We start from the raw sequence: 18,933 nt of genomic DNA on the forward strand, positions 1-18,933 counted from the left end.
TTTAATAAATCTAGCCCTAAGAGTTGAAATGGGGATGTTTCCAAACTAGACTCTAAATCAGTGTGAAAATAAAGCTGTCCAAAGCAAAAGCAAATTAGAATCAGTGAAATAGAGGTGTGCTCCTTTGAAATTAATGAACTGTGTACAAGTGAATAGAATCATTTGAGAAAGTGCAACCAGGACAATTAAGACCACTGTGTATGTGCAAAACAAAAGAAAATATAGTCCGGAGCAGACAATATATAAATAATTTTGTGCACAATATAGCTGTGGTGGAATAAAGAAAAAGATGATATTTTACATATTTTTGCTCTGAGTATTATTATTATTATTACCATTTATTTATATAGCGCCAGTAATTCCGCAGCGCTGTACAGAGAACTCCCTCACATCAGTCCCTGCCCCAGTGGAGCTTACAATCTAAATCCCATAACACACACACAGATAGACACACAGACTAAGGGCAATTTAATAGCAGCCAAATAACCTACTAGTATGTTATTGGAGTGTGAGAGGAAACCGGAGCACCCGGAGGAAACCCACGTAAACACAGGGAGAACATACAAACTCCACACAGATAAGGCCATGGTTGGGAATTGAACTTGTGACTCTAGTGCTGTAAGGCAGAATTGCTAACCACTTAGCCACCGTATGCGCAAAACTGGGACTTGCGCCAAAGATGATCGCACATAAATTACACTTCCGACTGCCTATGATTTGAAGGGTGGATCTGGGTGGGAAATGGGAAGACTAGCGTAGACAATGTACAATAAGGGTGTGTAAAGGCTGAGCCCATGCACAAGAGGTGCGATTCAAGCTTTAGACATCTCTAAGGTACGTGTTTTTCAACCGTATCACTTGCACCAGCTGCAGGGCATAAGTGCCGATTGATAGTGATGACGGACATGTAGGCATGCCGCAAGATGTTGGAGGTTTCCTTGGCGCAGTATAGAAGAAACTGTTGGTGTTGTATGCCCTTGCGGCCATGGGGATGCTGGTGCTTGTAGTACTACAAACACCACCATGCCCAAACTGTTTATGGCAGTCAGGGCTTTCTGGCACCTGTAGTGCACCAACACAAAACTTTACTATAATAAAATATTTTATTGCCCACACCCACCGCCCAGGGGTGTGGGAAGAGCCTGAGTGCTTTCAGCATTTTATTGCTATAGTGCCAGATGCTTGTTCTAGTAATAACTGGGAGACCTCATGCTTTGTCTCCCAGATTTTGCTAGTACAAGCACTAGTTCGGCAGTACTAGGGTTAATCTGATTGGGGAAGGGAGGGCACGCTTTTTGTTATGTTTTAAGTTTTGTGTGCAGAGGCTGGCGGGTCTGGAGACTCTATTGCTGCGAGATCCACCGGCTCCAGCACAAATTTTCATGTATTTTGGGAGGGGGGTATTTTGCAGCTTTTAGTACAGTTTTTATTTATTTGTTATAACTATTTTGTGCCCGTGGGTCCGGCGGCATTGCTGTTTAATGTCAACATTGCGACTGGCGATATTATTACAGTCGAAAACCACAGTGTCCACGTTTTAAGCATGTAGACGGAATTAATCAGTCGACAGTTAAACTGGCAACATTTTGGTGCCGACAGCCTAACTGACGACAGATTAAGTGTCGAAAATATGACCATCACCAACAGATAAAAGCAGTGGTGAGTTTCGTGGTGGTGTGATTTGTAGTTTTGTATGCGAGACATCTGTTGCAGTAGTAAAAATCTGTTTCTTTTTTCTCCTAGCCAGGTAATAATCTTTGGCCTGATTCATTAGTAATCTTATCTTGTGCAAAAGTTAAGATGCTTATTTTAAAAAAAAAACGGGGAGATAAGAGTGAAGTTAAGATGGATTTTCATCTTAACTTAAGAAATTCTTCACTTACGCAGTGGATTTTGCTTCTTATCTCCCTTTTTTGAGCATGCACAGAGTGGATTTGCTTAAGATAAGCAAAACTGCAGATAAGATCACTAATGAATCAGGCCCCTTCTTATCATCTTTGGGCATGAAACTTGATGTGAGGAAGCTCTTTAGATTCCTAGCTTTCTTGTCAATTATCCTTCCTTCGATTTGGGAGAGTGTTTCTTTCAGTATCTCGTTCTGTAGGAGCATGTGCCAATGTATCTTCAGGATTCTTTCTAGTTATTTGTGGTGGCTGTTAAACTGGGCGAGGAAGTCAATTTCTTCTCATCTATGTAGTTGGGGTAAGTGGTCTCTTTCTGGCTTTTTTGTTTTTTTCTAGGTCCTTGTTGAGGAATGAGAGGTTGTATATCCTCTTTTGGATTTTTTTAAAGTATTGTGACTTGTTTCTCAAACCTATATATAGTGGAGCAATTTCTTCTGAGCCTCCTGAATTGTTCTCCAGGGATATTCTGTAGCCAGTGTTTGTGATGGTGGCTGGGATGTAATTGTTGCAGTCTACTAGTTTTAAGTAGGTATTTGTGTGCAGGTCTCCATCTTCAATGTAAATGGTGAGGTCTAGAAATTCCACCTGTTTGCTATTGATGTTGGTGGTGAAATGGAGGTTGAGTTTGTTGCTGTTGATGTAGTTGGTGAAGGTGGTTTTGTCTTTGTGGTTACCTTTCCAGATAAAGATGACATCATCTATGTCTCTCTGCCATAGAATGTTGTTGGGATGGTGGGTGTTGTCCTTCCATATGTTTTCCTCCTCCCAATTGGCCATGAAGAGGTTAGCATAACTTGGTGCGCATTTTGTCCCCATTGCTGTCCCTTTCATCTGTTTGTAACCACAAACCACAAACCCCAACCACAAGTACCAGAAGTATTTGTGGTTGGGGACGAAAGACATTTTATCTATGAGGAATTCTGTATGGGTGCTGGGTATATAGGTTTCTTGTTGAAGGAAGTATTTGTTGTGTGTGCCACCGCTATCGTGTTTGATAACTGTATACAGGGAGGTGATGCAGGTGGCGTGTAATAGTCGTCTCTCCACTCGAGATCATTTAAAAGCTTAAGAATATAGGAAGTGTCTTTTAAGTAGCTCCTTTATGTGCAGATCAGATGTTGGTGGAAGTGGTCTATGTATTCTGAGAGGTTGCAAGTTCGGGACTCTATCACCATTGTTAGGTGACAATAATTGAATACTTTTTTTTCTGTGCATTCTGCTGGGACTTTATATTGTACATATGTATTGTTTGTATATTGCAGTGTGTTGTCAGTCTGCATGTGCCGTATAGGCAGAGCGTACTTCTATCCATATTCAACAAGATCCCTTTCTTCAGATCCGCTTGTTGCTGAATATGGGCATACAGGTGTTCAAATTATGTGCAAAATAATAAACTAATTTACATCCCTTGCAACATGGTTTTGTCCAGAACACTTAAATAAGAACACTTGCTCAATTTCTTGCCTAAGTTCCTTAATGAATCAGACCCATGTGTCCTTATTCTTTCTGACTATCCATTATTGACCTTGGCTTGTTTCCTGAATATGATTGTTCGCTAGTGACCAAGATCTCCGTTTATCTACTGACTTTGATGCTATGCCGCTTGCCATGAACTTTGGCTTGTCTCTATGGTCTGTGTTCTGATTCCATTATTATTTTCTACTCTTGCAGTGGTCTCCAATGAATATCAGACTGTTAATTAGATTTTGCATCCCAGGTGAGCCATCGCAAGCTACTAGCAGCAAAGAGGGCCTCCTATTGTTCCCATGGCAGCCCCGCACCGCCACAAAAAATTGTGTAATGATAGAGTGATCGAAACTTGGTTGCTATGGGTTTTCTGCAAATTTACACTATTGCACCTGAGTTTATGAATGAACCTGCCCCATCTCTCTCTGTATATTGTTGGAAAAAAAGAGAAAACCTTTCAGCTACCATAGCAACAGTACTTCCATTTCGGCAGGTGAAATGTTATCTTATGAGTTACACTGTTACATTCCTGATACATAATTCTGGGAAAGTGCCATAAACACACATATTGTACAACTCACTTCCAATTTAAGTAAGAGACATTATAAGATCATTAAGGATTATATAGGCTCAGCATTTCAGAGGCTGCCGCCACATCATCAGAATGGCGAAGGATATAAAATCCCATTTAGAATTTAAATCCCGTAATAGAGAAATTATTCATTTTCCTTAAAAGGCCTGAGGGAGCTTTTCTGAGCCTGTGATATTATCTATAGCACTTGAAATATCATAGAGGCTGGTGTCAACTCTTCACTCCCTTCATTACGCGTATTATCCTTACGGAATACCGGCAACACAAGTCGCTTAAATGTTGTTATATTTTGCATTGCAAGGTTACATTTTTTTAAGGCTGAGAGCTAGACAAATACATACACTTTTCACGTCCGATTTTGCTAATAGAAATATTATGATAGCATCATAAATTGTCATGCCGGGAAGTCTTAACACTACCGTTTGATGTAGAATGCCATTTACAATTCTAATCTTGTAATGGATAAATGATTAATTCCCCTCAGTGGGCAGTAGCTCTGAGACTGTGCTAGCTCTGTGTCTGTGATATTATCTATAGCACTTGGAGATATCATAAAGGTTAAGACGTGATGAGATGCAGAGCATGTTTCTCTATCTACGCATCTCCAATTATATTTTTTTTCCATTAACAGGAACTGTTACCTCTGAGTCAGGTCATCTTTTGTTAACTACAGGCTATTCATTGCCTAAAGAAATCTCCTTTCTCCCATTCTCCCGAGAGGGGGGCAGATAAGAAATGTGCTCTATATTCTAATTACTTATTACTTACCAGCCCCCTACTCTCCAAGAGCAATACTCCCTGGCTGGACCGAGGATATAGAGCAAGGGGCGACAAATTAAATGCAAGTTCGGCTGTTTGGCATGCTAGTTGGGATAATAAGCATGCAAATCCCCCAACCTACAAGATGCTTCTACTCGGCCGACCTGTAAGGTAAAGTTAGTATTTAATAAGCATACAACTAAATGGCGGATTTTGTTTCCATTTGGAAATGGAGCTTCTATTGTAAAACATTACTGAGGCCTGATTAAGACTCTATTCACTGACAAGTACACGCATTTGTGAATATTATACGCTATCAACCTGTTCATTCTTTTTTACATATATTTTATGGTTAGCCTTAAATCTCTTCTTATCTGCATTTTTTTTATCATTTGCATGATATACATCATCAGCATCTATTTATTTGTATAGTGCCACTAATTCCGCAGCGCTGTACAGAGAACTTGCTCACATCAGTCCCTTCCCTGCCCCACTGGAGCTTGCAATCTAAATCCCCTAACATACACAGACTAAGGGCAATTTAATAACAGCCAATTAACCTACCAGTATGTTTTTGAAGTGTGGGAGTAAACCGGAGCACCCGGAGGAAACCCATGCAAACACGGGGAGAACATGCAAACTCCACACAGATAAGGCCATGGTCAGGAATCGAACTCATGACCCAAGTGCTGTAAGGCAGAAGTGCTAACCACTAAGCCACCATGCTGCCCATTGGTTCATGCTATTGAACCAAAACCCACGATAAGAGGTGTATAAACAATGCAGAAGTGGAATAGGGGGATAAACGGGGGTTTGCAGTAAAGAACTCTGTAATATTTGCTCATAACAAGTGAAACCGGAACCTAAATATCAAATAAGAGCAAATCAATTTATTTATGTGTGTCCCAGATGCTACAGACGTTATCGACAATTTCAGGGTTCAGATGAGTTGAAGTCTGTGTTTTATAGTGCACCGTTTACCACACAATGGAGACAGACATTTTTTTTTTACCTGAACAAGCATTTATGATAACGCAACAAAATTGCACCAATATACATCTCCTCACTTGTCTCAAAATATCTCCCAACTTGACACTTCCGTTCTGCACAAGATTTGCGTCTCTCTTCTACTCTCATCACATCCTCCCAGTCTCGGTTACAGGACTCTTTTCGGACTGCACCCACTTTGTGGAATTCCCTCCCTCGCACAGTAAGACTTTCCTCTAGCCTTCAAACCTTCAAGCGTTCTCTGAAAACTCAAAGACTAGCTTATAATATTCCTCAACCACCATCTTAATCTCCCTAGGTTACCCTATTACCACCCTCTACACAGCTAACACAAGACAACAACCCTCTGGCCAACTTTGCTGTGTGACTGATCACACAGCCCACTCAATACTTTTTACCTTAGCATTCTAGTTGGTCCAATGTGCAATATGATGTAACACGTGCCCTTGTGTATCAAACTCCCATTGTCCCATAGATTGTAAGCTTGCGAGCAGGGCCCTCTTACCTCTCTGTCTGTATGTATTACCCAGTATTGTTTTATTAATGTTTGTTCCCATTTGTAAAGCGCTATGGAATTTGCGCTATATAAATAAATGTTGATGATGATGATAATGTGTACCACTAACTAGCATAAAAAATGTGTATGCAAATGAGGTAGGTCATAAAAACTCACCGGGCCTGATTCATTAAGGTAAGTAAGGCAAAAAATGTGTACGTTTTCTCCTGGACAAAACCATGTTACAATGCAAGGGGTGTAAATTAGTTTATAATTTTGCACATAAGCTTTGTTTTTACACTGAAATTTACAGTTGATCTAGGACATACCTTGCCCCAACTATAAATCTGCCACCACATTTCAAATTTGCTTCCCCATCCAATGCAACATGGTTTTGCCAAGGTGCAAAGTTACTTATTTTTTTTGCTTTAGTTTTCTTAATGAATCAGGCCCTTCATATGTACAGTGCGCGTTGATAGCATCTTTATTTATGTATTTAATGCAGTGGTGGTAGTGGGGTTGTATACGGAGGTATGTCATACTGCAACTTCTCCTACTGCCTTCATTGTAAAACTATCACATTCCATTCACTTACATTCCTATTACATTTTTCATACTGCCACTTCTAAATTTCCATAACACCACCTCCAGATTTTAACCACTGATTTAATGTATAATAAAAAAATATATACATTTTTACCAACCATATTTGTAATAATAGTTATACTGTTTTGACTTTTTATAACATCATTTTTATGTATATATCCTGATGTGACCTTATATTCCACATATTCCTGTGCATATTCTGCCCTCTGTTGTGTCTGTTAGGCAACATTTAGGTAGAGCGTACGTCTACCCTGGTTCAAATCCAAACGCATCTTGAGATCCGCTTGGATTTGAATATGGGTGGAAATACGCTCAAGTTCCGTGCTCTTTATAAACCGCAAGTTGCGTTCGGACTTGAATCTGGACCGCCGTGTTTAGGGGACCAGTGCACTAGGTGAATAACTTAAGGAGAGAATTCCTATGAAATTTCTATTTTTCTCCTCTGGGTCCTTGGAGAATTATGAAGCCAAATGACTTTCAGGATGTCCTTCAGCAGGAAACAGGGATCTGGCGGGTGGTAAATCAGTATGAAAGCTCTGGACATTATTTTCACTTTAACCAAGCTCGTCTTCCCCACTCCACATAAAAACACAACATTACATTACATAAATCCAACCAACCGATCATATCGTTGTCATGTACCATGGTTATAACCGTGGAAAGGGACATAAGGAAAAGCAAGATAAGCCCCATCTTTCTAGAGACTGGACATCTGTCTATAGTATTTGAAATTCAGTTGTAATATTTGAAATAAAAGGGGACGTGTGAGAGGTATTTTGCTCTAGGCTAGGATAGGATTTAGAATATTTGTATTAGTTAAGTGTGAGGTAGAGCTGCAATTATTTATATAAAGTGAAATCTAATCCACAGGCTGCAATGGAAATAAATGATCAAGAAAAACACTTAGCTGCGCAGTATAACAGACCACTTCTGATTAGCTGCCCAGCCATTTACTAGCCAGGCTCACAGATGCTGCCATCATTCTGCAGGGTGTGCTCCTCGGAAGAGGTCGTTTTAGGTTGTTGGTTTTTTTTGGTTTGTTTTGTACTTATTTTAAAAGAAACTCTTATGAATTACTTGCTTCCCATGGACCAAGAAGAAAAGAAGATTTTTTAGGTAAGTATTTATTAGGGAACAGTTATTTTATTATTATAGGGGCACTTTTATTGGAGATTTTTTTTGAAATTTTATTATGGGTCACTTTTATTGAACACTACTGTGGAACTACAAGTGAAAGTATGCATTTGCTCCAATGTGAATCCTGTCGCTTGCAGTTCTACAAGTGCCAGCATGCAATAACAGTCATGGGCTCTCAGTACATGCTGGCACTTATAGTGCTACAATAGATTCATGTTTGGAGGTAAGTCCCTTTGTGCGCCATATATTGCGTGAATTCTCTCTGCGCGTGCTCCGAAATTGAAATTACGCCACTGAACGAAGTTGCACGCAATTCACGTCCGGTCGCACATGACACATTTACGACTGGCTACGATTTAAAAGGCGGAACTGAGGTTGGGAAAGGGGGGGACGAATTTAGGCAATGTATGGTAAAGCTGTGCTGAGGATGATCTGATGGGGCCGAATGAAGTTGTGGGTTTCTAGTAAGTGCGCTTGTTTTAGCAGTGTCATTTGCACCAGCTGCAGGGCAGGTGTAAGTGCCGACTGAATGCAATGGCTGTCACGACATAGTCTTTGTTTTAAAAAATACAATTATGCATGCAATTAGTTAGCGCAGAACATGTGTGTGCAAGTAATATATACTATTAAAACGCACATGTACAGTACGGATTTGGAACATCTAGATTTATGTATATAATGTAAGAAAATAATAAACTTTTAGTTAAAGCACAAGTATTTTTTAATTAATGTTTATATTTGCATGTGTTCTGATGTGACCTTATATTACACATATGCTGTTGTGTCTGCTATCAAGTAACGTTTAGGTAGAGCGCACTTACTCCCAGATTCACATCGAAACGCATCTTGAGATCCACTCAGATTTAAATATGGGGGAAGTTCCGTACTATTTTATTTAACCACAAGTTGAGATTAAAGTTTTTGCCCTGGTGTCCAACGGCCAAGGTTACCAGTGCTGCTGTAGGTGAAGAGGCCCAAACTGTTTTTTTGGCTTCCCCCCTAGAGGTCTGAGCTCAATGCTGGAAAATCTGGGTTGTTTATTTACTGTAATGGAGAGAGCATATTTTTACTCTTTTTTTCATTATTATTTTTTTCACATTACTGACAGACGAGAAAGCTCAATGCAGCAAGTGGTTTGAGCCATCCCACCTATCAGAACCATGGGCCTGATTCATTAAGGATCTTAACTTGAGAAACTTCTTATTTCAGTCTCCTGGACAAAACCATGTTACAATGCAAGGGGTGCAAATTAGTATTCTGTTTTGCACATAAGTTAAATACTGACTGTTTTTTCATGTAACACACAAATACTTGATAGCTTATTTGTACACTGAAATTTAAAGTTGATATTTGTGTGCTACATGGAAAAAACAGTCAGTATTTAACTTATGTGCAAAACAGAAAACTAATTTGCACCCATTGCATTGTAACATGGTTTTGTCCAGGAGACTGAAATAAGAAGTTTCTCAAGTTAAGATCCTTAATGAATCAAGCCCCATATCTTTTTATATAAAATATTCAGCAGCGTTTTTTATGCAGTTTGTATCTCAGCAAGGTCTCCAGACCGTAGTACGGAAACTTTTCAGTATTTTATCTTCCTATATGCTGTGCGGTTTCACCTTTAGTAAATCACATGATTCAGACACCAGACAGGAAATAAACAAAGAAGAAAGCTGGCGGTTTGTACAAACCGCTGATAAGTAACTGTCCCCCTACAGTTCTTCCTCCACGCTACCCAGCTATTAGGAGTTCCCTTCTTTGTGCTGTCTCTTCCCAGTAGTGATTGTTCTCTATCCTAAGCACATCTTGTGCACAAGTCGCGGGGCAATGGAGCACTGTTAACAGCGTCTATCTTTAAGGGAAAGGGAACTGCTAGTGGTGAAAGTATTGTTTAGGCTTCGGGCTCTGGTGGCAGAATTCAACGTGGTTATATGAAGGCATAACGGGCTTTTGGCAACTAAACTCAGTGGTGAGCACACAAAGGTATTTAACCGTTCACTTTACCAGATCACTGGAAAGCAATACAATTAATGCTGTTATGGCACAAAATCGATCTTGAAGGAACAAACGCATGGTCATGTCATTCCAAATATCATTTTATGGTTCTGCAAATACTTATATTGTCAACAGCCACCAGAGCACTAACCCCAATAAAGTAGGAGAGAGAGGAGACTTCTGTCTTGAAAAGTATTTATTTATATTAAAACACCACCAACTGGGCATGTTGTGACTCTATGGTACGGTGAAATGATAATGCTGTTGTCAAGCCACGCCATGGGCTCTGGGCTAGTCTTCAGTTGAGCGGCACGATAACTCGATACAAGTTTTGGTGAAACGCTATGTGTTGTGCATTGTGGTTCTCTGAGGTCTTCAACTTGTTTGACTCCTGATCTTGGCTTTTTTTTGCATGTCCTGATCTAGACATTAGTCTAACCCCCCCATATTATTGAGGTGCTTCATCTGCCTATCTGGATTAACCTCGACGTGACTTCCGTTTCTTTGAATCTGGTTTCTTAGTCATGTCACCCTGCTGTTAATCATCTCTTAGTAGTGTGGAAGTCCTGCGGGCGACTGAATACTGGTGAGCTCAATTAGTTTGGAGGGATAGTGGACTGCTATTGAAGATAGAGAATGATTGCCAGGTCAGAACCTAAAAACGATAAAAATAGGCTTTTGTATCTATTCAATACTGGACTATGCAATAAAGCTTTTTCTTTTACACTCACTGTCAATCAAAGCATTATTCTTGTGTTTGCACTCAAACCAAGTAGACGTCTGACTAATCCTGTCCTAATGGCCCTTTACACAGCACTTTCCTTTCTGATCCAAACAGCTCAATGCTTCAAATGAGCAATTTGATTGGGGATTTAAACAAATAAATAAATATATAATACCCTTGATTTATGCTACCACCAGATCCATTTTTTCTCGACAGCTAAATCCAGTGAATCAAAATAGATTTTCCTCACATCATATTACTCACGTAGACTTTTGCTTTGCTTTAGAAAACTGCACTTAACTAATCTGCAGGAATTCATCCTTTAAGGCTGCCAGGATGAGGGTATTATCTGATGGTTGGCCAATTTAAGCTGTCTCTCAGTCACATGTGACATCTCAGAAGGCAGAGAATCTCAGTTCTAATCAGAGATGAAGTTTACAAGCTTGGTAAAAAGACTTTTCACGCAGGGCATCAAGCAGGATGGAGGGCGAGCTCACACCAACCTCTGCCTGCAGGGGAAAGTTCCATAATAATTTGCACTGCGGTATCTTGGCCTGTCAGAGACACCGCTACAATAAATCCAACAGAAGAGACGGGCGAAAAACATTCGTCTTAAAGTAAAACAAAAGTTATAATCAATGTGTAATTGGCAGTCTCTTTCAAAATAAAACTACCAGGTCTTAATAAAGGTTAAAAAAAAAAAAAAACAACAAAACTCACGATTGGCCCCTCCCCCAGTGGGCGGAGCCAAATAAACTTTGCGCCTTATTTATTACAAAGAATATTAGGATAATTATTTTTTTTTTATCGCTGAAAAGAAGAAAAACGAAGGAGAGTATCATCAAGGGGAATACTGGCATGGGATGGTAAGAGTTAACTTACCATTTCAATCGTGCCGGTCTCTGTAGCTGTGGGCATGCATGCTCAGTTCCGCTAAATAAAAATAAAATAAAAAATGGCACAGATTTAATTTATTTTAGGGAATAAAAATATTTTTTTGAAATAAGTAACATTTTAAGAATATTTTTTTTCTCTCAGAGATGGCGATAATAAAACAAATATCGAAGTGGTATAAGTATCGCTACAATACTTGATAAATAGGCTTAATCATGCAAAAAGGCACGGGGAACTCTTCGCCGGCAACCATTTTGAGTGAAAATAGGTCGTACTACCAACAAAAATTCCCATTTTCCTACAATAGGACATTCCGTTGTTAGACAGATATCCCCTTTACCTCACAGAGAACAGGACTGGGAGTTCTGAATTCACTTATAATAAGCAATATTGGGTTTTATTGTTAAGAAAAGTGGAGATGTTGCCTATAGCAACCAATCAGATTCTAGTTATCATTTTTCTAGAACATTCTACAAACTGATAGCTAGACTCTGATTGGTTGCTATTGGCAACATCTCCACTTTTCAAACTAGTCGGAAACTCACAGCTTGATACTTGGTCATTTGCCATTGTACTTGTATTCTCTACTGAATTAATAGTCTTTATTCAATGAATATTACCTCATGCGTCAGTGATGTTGTCAGTGATATCACACAATGCTTCATTTCATGCCTCCAAGCTACACTATCAGCCCACAAAATGGCTGCTACTCCATATGTAGATTGTTATTATTATTGTTTAATTGTATATTGTCACCATATTACACAGCACTTTTCCAAAGAACATTGAATCCTTCACGTCAGTCCCTGCCCTGTTATAGCTTACACAATCACTAAAGTCCAATTTAGTCAGACGCCAATTAACCATACTTGCCAACTCTCCCTGAATGTCAGGGAGACTCCCTGAAATAGGGATGATCTCCCTCACTCCCTGAAGAGTCTGGCATTCTCCCTGATGCTGAGCCAGTACAAGACGTGGTTGGCTTCGCCATCTGTGGCATGATGACACAGTTCAGAAATTGTGTCCTATGTCCATGTATTGATGCCTATGGAGGTGGCCATTTTCATGGAGACCAAGATGTAATCAAAGACTGACAGGTAAGACAACATGACTTCAGTAATGGAGACAGATATGTAAAAGACACTTCAGTCTCTAGAGATTCATTAGCTGCTTTTCTTTAACGCATAGTTGCCTACTCTCCCGCATTTCTGGGAGACCTCCCGGTTCTCGCCCCCACAAAAGATAAGTGGCGGAGGGGGAGCGGGGGCTTAGTGATGCAAATATTGCATCATAATAGCCCCGCCACCTCCTGTAATTGGCCAAAATTGTGACAATCGTTTAGGGGGCGGGGCCAAAATGATGCGATTCGTCAAGGTCCCCCGAGTTCTCCCTGAAGCCAACGAGGAAAAGTTGTCAAGTATGCAATTAACCAGTATGTTTTTGTACAGTGGGGACGAACCGAAACACCCATAAGAAGCCAAGACATGTGGAGAACACATATGACATATACAGAAGACAGATGCCGAAATAAGTACGACCAAACTGAAAAATAAATATAAAGCTGAAAAAAAAGCACCAAGTTAAAGGATCTTAAAGCAGCCATCCCACATAGGTTTTTTTTTTTCTTTAAATAACAAGTGAAGTACCTTTTAATCATCCATCTGAACATTATTCTTAGATGTCCTCCTTCAAATCATTATCCCCTCTGGAAGAAAACAGGTATGACTGCCAGACACAGACGCTAGTTCACACAGCTCTCAGTATGTGTGGTGATGGCAGAGGGGTGAAGAAGGGGGAGGACATCACCGTGCAGAAAGAGCTCAGAGGGGTATTCCAAAGCCTCTCTGCTCATTTCATCATGTGACTGTGGTTGCCATGGAAGCCCATGAAGCTCTGTAGAATCATCAATAGGAGCCTAACAAAACAAAAAACAGAGAAATGGTAAATATCAAGATTCTTCGGCTAGCCTGCCACAGTGATTTAAGGATTGCTGCTTTAAATGTGATCTCTCTGATAATACACGTCTTTAAATCACTTTTCTAAATAAGCCTTCAAGATGCACAATGCATATGGCTTGGGGAAGATTGAGTTATCTCAGTACTGCTCAGAATTAATCTTCCACAAATAGACCCTATGAATGCAATCCAGCAGCTGAGGCTTCTCAGCAGTTTACCTCATTAAGGTTCTTATAAAGCTGGTTAGGAGGCTGTAATAAGATGCCCAATTATTACCACCCTTTGCATTTCTTTTTACAATCACTGGCATTGTCAGAATGACATCTTCCAAAAATGAAAATCCAGGCACTATTATTTTATCATTTCAGATGTCATTCAAAATCTTTCTGCTAACAGAATGAATCACAGGGTAATGTGTTTGCTATGGAAAAGCCTCTGGGTTAATCGGAGGCACCTTTAGATTGTGCGGCTGCCAAGATAAGGAAGAAATTAGGAGAAATGCACTGATATCAGATAAAAAACAACAACTTTTATCTTCCCTTCTGGTTAATTGCCAATGACCTCAACACCAAACATGGACACCTGTAGAATTTTTATTTTATTTTAACAACTATTTCTGTAATATTTTAACATTGAACCGAAGTTAAAAAAATATTTTGATAAGTTGTTTTAGTCCAATTGTATAGTGGCATTTTACCCTAGGCTTTCCAACCATAGTACAACCTAGTGGCATGCTGGTTAGCATTGCTGTCTCACAGTGCTTGGGTCATGAATTCAATTCCAACCAAAGCTTTGTCTGTGTGAAATTTGTATGTTCTCCCCATGAATATCCTTGTGATGCTCTGGTTCCACTTCTCACAATCGCCCCTAGGAAATACCGACACCATGGTTGGGACAACCTAAAGTTTTGCATACACGTACGGTGAATTTTTATTTTATTTTTTCTTTATATAGCTATGGAGACATTAGAACTAGAGATGTTCACTAACGCCCGTGTTCTGGTTTTGGTTTTGATTTTGGATCTGGCTTAACTTTGTGTTTTGGTTTTGGCAAAACCGTCTTTGAGTGTTTTGGCTTTAGTTTAGGGTTTGGATCACGATTATTTTTCTAAAATCCCTCTTTTTTTGTTGTTGCTAAAATCACATATTTTTGGGGGTTTTTCCCTCTACGTTATTGTTAACCTCAATAACACTAATTTCAAGTCCTTTGCAGTCAATTTTGACCACCTCACAGGTCACAATATTATTTTCATGCACTTTCAAACAAAAACTGTATATTTAGAAGACCAAGCCTGCCAGACCTATTATTTGTATTTCAGCAATGACAATTAGCAGTGGAGCAATGGAGCTCTCCTGAATGTCACTGGAGACTTTGAAGAACACTGCTACCCCCTGCTCTTTCTATTCAACCTATGATGCTGCCCAACTGCTCTACAGACTGCCAAGAACTGTGCTCCCCTTCTGTGTCCCTCTGTGAAATGGCGCTGGATCGCCGTGGAGGGCGGTACTTATAGAATCCAAAGCTCGCGAGATCGGAGATCCGATGACGTAACAATGACGTTTTGCCTCGTTTTCAATTCCGAGGGCACGCAAAAGTACCGAGCCAGCTCTGGTCGGTACTCAAATCTGCTAAGTGCAGGTGTGTTCGGTTCTCGGGGAACCGATCCTGAGCATCTCTATTTAGAACCAGTGGGAGATTGACAGTTACCAGACCCATCTATTAGTACATTAATACTAACCCTGGGAACTCCCTTCTACTGGATTAAGCTGCCCCACTCACATAACTGATGCGTGTACTCCTTCTTGGTCTACTTTCTTGAGTTTCCTCCACCTATCAATGCTTTGCTTAGTTGTATGTTAGCTCCACCTACAGTGACAGTCTCCACCTACTGTTGCTGTGACTCCGCCTACTAATGTGTGCTGCATTGGCCTCGCCTACCCCCTATGTGGCTAGGGCTAAGCATATGCTAACACCGCCTACTTTTGTGTTGGCCTCACCCTTAGTTGGTTTGGTCCCGCCTATACAAGGCCGCTTTCAAAATATTATCAAGGGTCACTGCTGACAGTACATGTAGTTCCACATCAACTTTAAAGTCGTTAGTTGTGGGTTTGAGGGTAGCCCCAGCTGCAAACCCAGTGGACCTTCACTATGTCAGTTGGCTAAAGCAATATTCATAAGAATGCTGCCTATTCAAATCATTAGTAAATGGTGTGACCTAATTCAAGCAGGCATCTTACAGCTGAACAAATAGCCATGGGAATGCAAGCTATCTGCTTTTCTGAGCATGTGTGCACTTGGGCTTCACTGCACATGCTCTCTGATGATACAAGTTGGTGGTAGCTGCGGGCATTGGAGGAAATAGCGCCATTGTAGTGAGTGCAGCAGCTATGTGCCCCACCTCACTTCCGCCCCCTGTAGGCACTGGACCTATGCAACAGTGGTAGATCTGCCAATGTCTGAGGAACTTTTTAGAACTATGATGATCTTTTCCAAGGTTATACTGTCTCACAAAATATTTTGAGTTTAATATTATTTTGCAGATACAGTTATTTGTAAAGTGTGTAATATACAGCCATAACTGCCGACATTACAGATTGAATTAAAATAGGCTATGCCCCCAATCCATCTAATCAATGCCTAGGTCTGCCAAAGCCACACCCATTTAAAAAGAGACCACACCCCTTTCCCAATAGACACGTGCTCTCCTGACCATACATAATCAGGTCTGTTGGCAGATTGCATAACTCCCTTGCTAATGAAAATCATGGGTCGTTTCCCTTTAACACATATTGTTTCTGTTCTGCATTGTCATAAAGGACACATTTCGGATCTAGATCTAGAATGTTCACGTGTTAAATGTCCACTGGACATCACATCTTACAATATACATCAGCAGCCACCAGTCTCTGTGATAGATTCCAGGATCAGAATGTACAGTAAATCCTTATTTTCTTTTTACTTGTTCTATTGAGTTTGGGTGATACTATTATCATGGGCAGCATGGTGGCTTAGCAGGGCCGTAGCTAGGGCTGTGTGACAGGGGTGATAGCCCAGGGCGCAACGCTGAAGGGTGGGCGCAATTTAGGAATATTATAGGTTAATTTGGTTAAAATTGAGGGCTAGAGGGGCGGCATTTGTCTTTAGCGCCCCAGGCACTAGAATTCTAAGTTATGGCTCTGTGGCATAGTGGTTAGCACTCCTGCCTCACAGCATTGGGGTTCTGAGTTCAATTCCTGACCATGGCCTTATATGTGTGGAGTTTGTATGTTCTCCCTGTGTTTGTGTGGGTTTCCTCACATGGTTCCAAAACTATTATTATGTAGAGGCATATGTGGTACCAAGACTACTGGGCAGTCATACTGTCTGACATGTGTAATGGGCAGCATGGTGGCTCAGTGGTTAGCACTTCTGCCTCACAGCACTCACTCAGGACCATGAGTTCAATTCCTGACAATGGCCTTATCTGTGTGGAGTTTGTATGTTCTCCCGTGTTTGTGTGGGTGCCCTCTGTGTGCTCCGGTTTCTTCCCCCACTCCAAAAATACACCAGTATGCTAATTGGCCACTATTAAAATTGATCTTGGTCTGTGTATGATAGGGAATTTAGACTATAAGCTCCAATGGGCCAGGGACTGAGTTAGTCGGGCTATATAAATATCTAATGATGATTATCGTGGGTAGCTAGCTGATTTTTCTACAGAGCACAACACATATTATTGGCTTGAAGGTTCAACTCATACGTTAAAATTTAGCAGTATTTTAAAAGATGTAGAACTCTCTCTAAATCGAGCTTAGTCAACGTGTTGGGAAACTACAAGTCCCAGCTTGTCCAGACTTCAGCAAGGAATTCTGGCTTATGGAAGTTATGTTTCTTGCCAGTACTCATGAGAATAAAGAAAAACACAAAACTCTGAAGGTTGACAAACACTAAAGACCTTCCTGGCACTAACACCAACTAAATCACCTAAAGGTCTTCAAGCTACTCGTGTAACTGTTTAATGTATCTGCAGGACGATGGAGCCAGGAATCGAGGACAATGAAATCAGCTGTTCCCTAGGTGACTGGAAGGTAAGAGGTAAGGAGTTTGCAAAACACGATTTGATATTGAAATTACTTCAGTGATTTAAAACGCAGCCGTTTAACTGAACAATGTTCCCACCAGCTCATAATTCCTCCACGAATGGTGCCAAATTACACCTGGAGGCCATCCAATGAAAAAGCATCACCATAAGGAAAGCACAAGGACTATAAACTATTTTCCTGCAAAATGAAAAGAATATATGCAGCACTGTCTCCTACTGTGTTAGTCTCTAAAGTCACTAATCATATATATGGCGAAAACGTTACTGATTGATGGCATCATGTGCGATACAATCCAGCAATGAGGTCACAAGCTGTGACTTAAAGTTAAAGAAATAATCTACAATGGGACTGATGCACAATAATGGCCTGATTCCTGTTCGTACGTAAGTCCATTTGTGTGCCGTATCTTGTGGGAATTCACTCCAAAACGGAACTTATGCTAATGAATGCAATTGCATGGAGTTCCGGCCCAAACGCAAATTACATTTATGACCTACGACTTAAAGGATGGAATGGGGGTGGGAAGGGGCAGACGAACGTATAAGAGCGCGCCAAGGATCAAGGTGTAAGTGATGACTGTCACTGCATCATCTTTGTATAGCAGTGTTATAACCAGCGATAACCATTTCATAAATAGACTGAAGTGACAGAGAGCCCTACAAAACTATCCAATTGTTGCCTACTCTCCCGGAATGTCCGGGAGACTCCCGAATGTCTTCGCTAGTGAAGTGGGTGGGGGCGGGGCTTAGCAAGGCGATTCACGGCTAATTGAGTCATCATGGCCCCGCCCCCTGCTGTAATAGGCTGAACATGGTGATGTTTAGCTGAGGGGTGGGGCCTAATGACGCGTTTCACATGACCATGCCACCAGGAATCGACAGCGAGTAATCCCCCTCCCGAAGGGGATATCTCAGAAGTTGACAAGTATAAACTCCGTATTTTAGCCAACAACAGGGCTTCAATAAATTGGCCCCTTAGTCCCACAGTCTAAACTTCAGGCAGATGATACCCACTAAGAGTTTGGTATCCGACTGTCCTCATATTACAGGACACCATCAGACTGCCCCCTTTTGGTGTAAGAACCATTTCACCCCGGTCAGTGGCATGCCTACTTTTTGCTGTTGTATAACACATTTTCCTTGTCTGGATTATTTACCAAGTACAAATGATTAGTAAATTTACAAACTATGAGCAATTTGTTTGATCAGTTTAGTGAACATTAGACAATGACAGCAAGCATTTAGTTGGCCTATTGCAGTTATATGCTATTAGTTTTTCAATGTTGTGATACAGTAGTTTTTTTTAAGCTTTAGA

At 40.6% G+C, this 18,933-nt stretch overlaps 1 protein-coding gene and 1 long non-coding RNA gene across 4 annotated transcripts in view; one reads left to right on the forward strand and one right to left on the reverse strand.

Moving 5' to 3' along the window:
- Positions 1 to 1,584: 1,584 nt before the first annotated feature.
- C11H19orf81 (chromosome 11 C19orf81 homolog) overlaps positions 1,585 to 18,933 on the forward strand; it is a 44,600-nt gene continuing 27,251 nt past the window's right edge. The window contains exons 1-3 of one of the 3 annotated variants that reach the window (XM_075191532.1): positions 1,585 to 1,659; positions 3,576 to 3,621; positions 17,547 to 17,611. In XM_075191532.1, the coding sequence (XP_075047633.1) occupies positions 17,551 to 17,611 (61 nt within the window). In that variant the 5' untranslated portion in view covers positions 1,585 to 1,659; positions 3,576 to 3,621; positions 17,547 to 17,550. Of the gene's footprint in view, positions 1,660 to 3,575; positions 3,622 to 11,513; positions 11,555 to 17,546; positions 17,612 to 18,933 lie in introns of those variants that run through there. The other 2 variants (XM_075191531.1, XM_075191530.1) reach the window with 2 other exon arrangements.
- Positions 10,291 to 15,397, reverse strand: LOC142107887 (uncharacterized). The gene is made up of 4 exons (XR_012680033.1): positions 15,317 to 15,397; positions 13,229 to 13,497; positions 11,571 to 11,621; positions 10,291 to 11,242 (listed from the first exon to the last, which is right to left on the reverse strand). It is a non-coding gene; the product is annotated as an uncharacterized LOC142107887 (long non-coding RNA).

The sequence above is a fragment of the Mixophyes fleayi genome, chromosome 11, assembly GCF_038048845.1.
Source record: "Mixophyes fleayi isolate aMixFle1 chromosome 11, aMixFle1.hap1, whole genome shotgun sequence".
Taxonomy (NCBI): Eukaryota; Metazoa; Chordata; class Amphibia; order Anura; family Limnodynastidae; genus Mixophyes; species Mixophyes fleayi.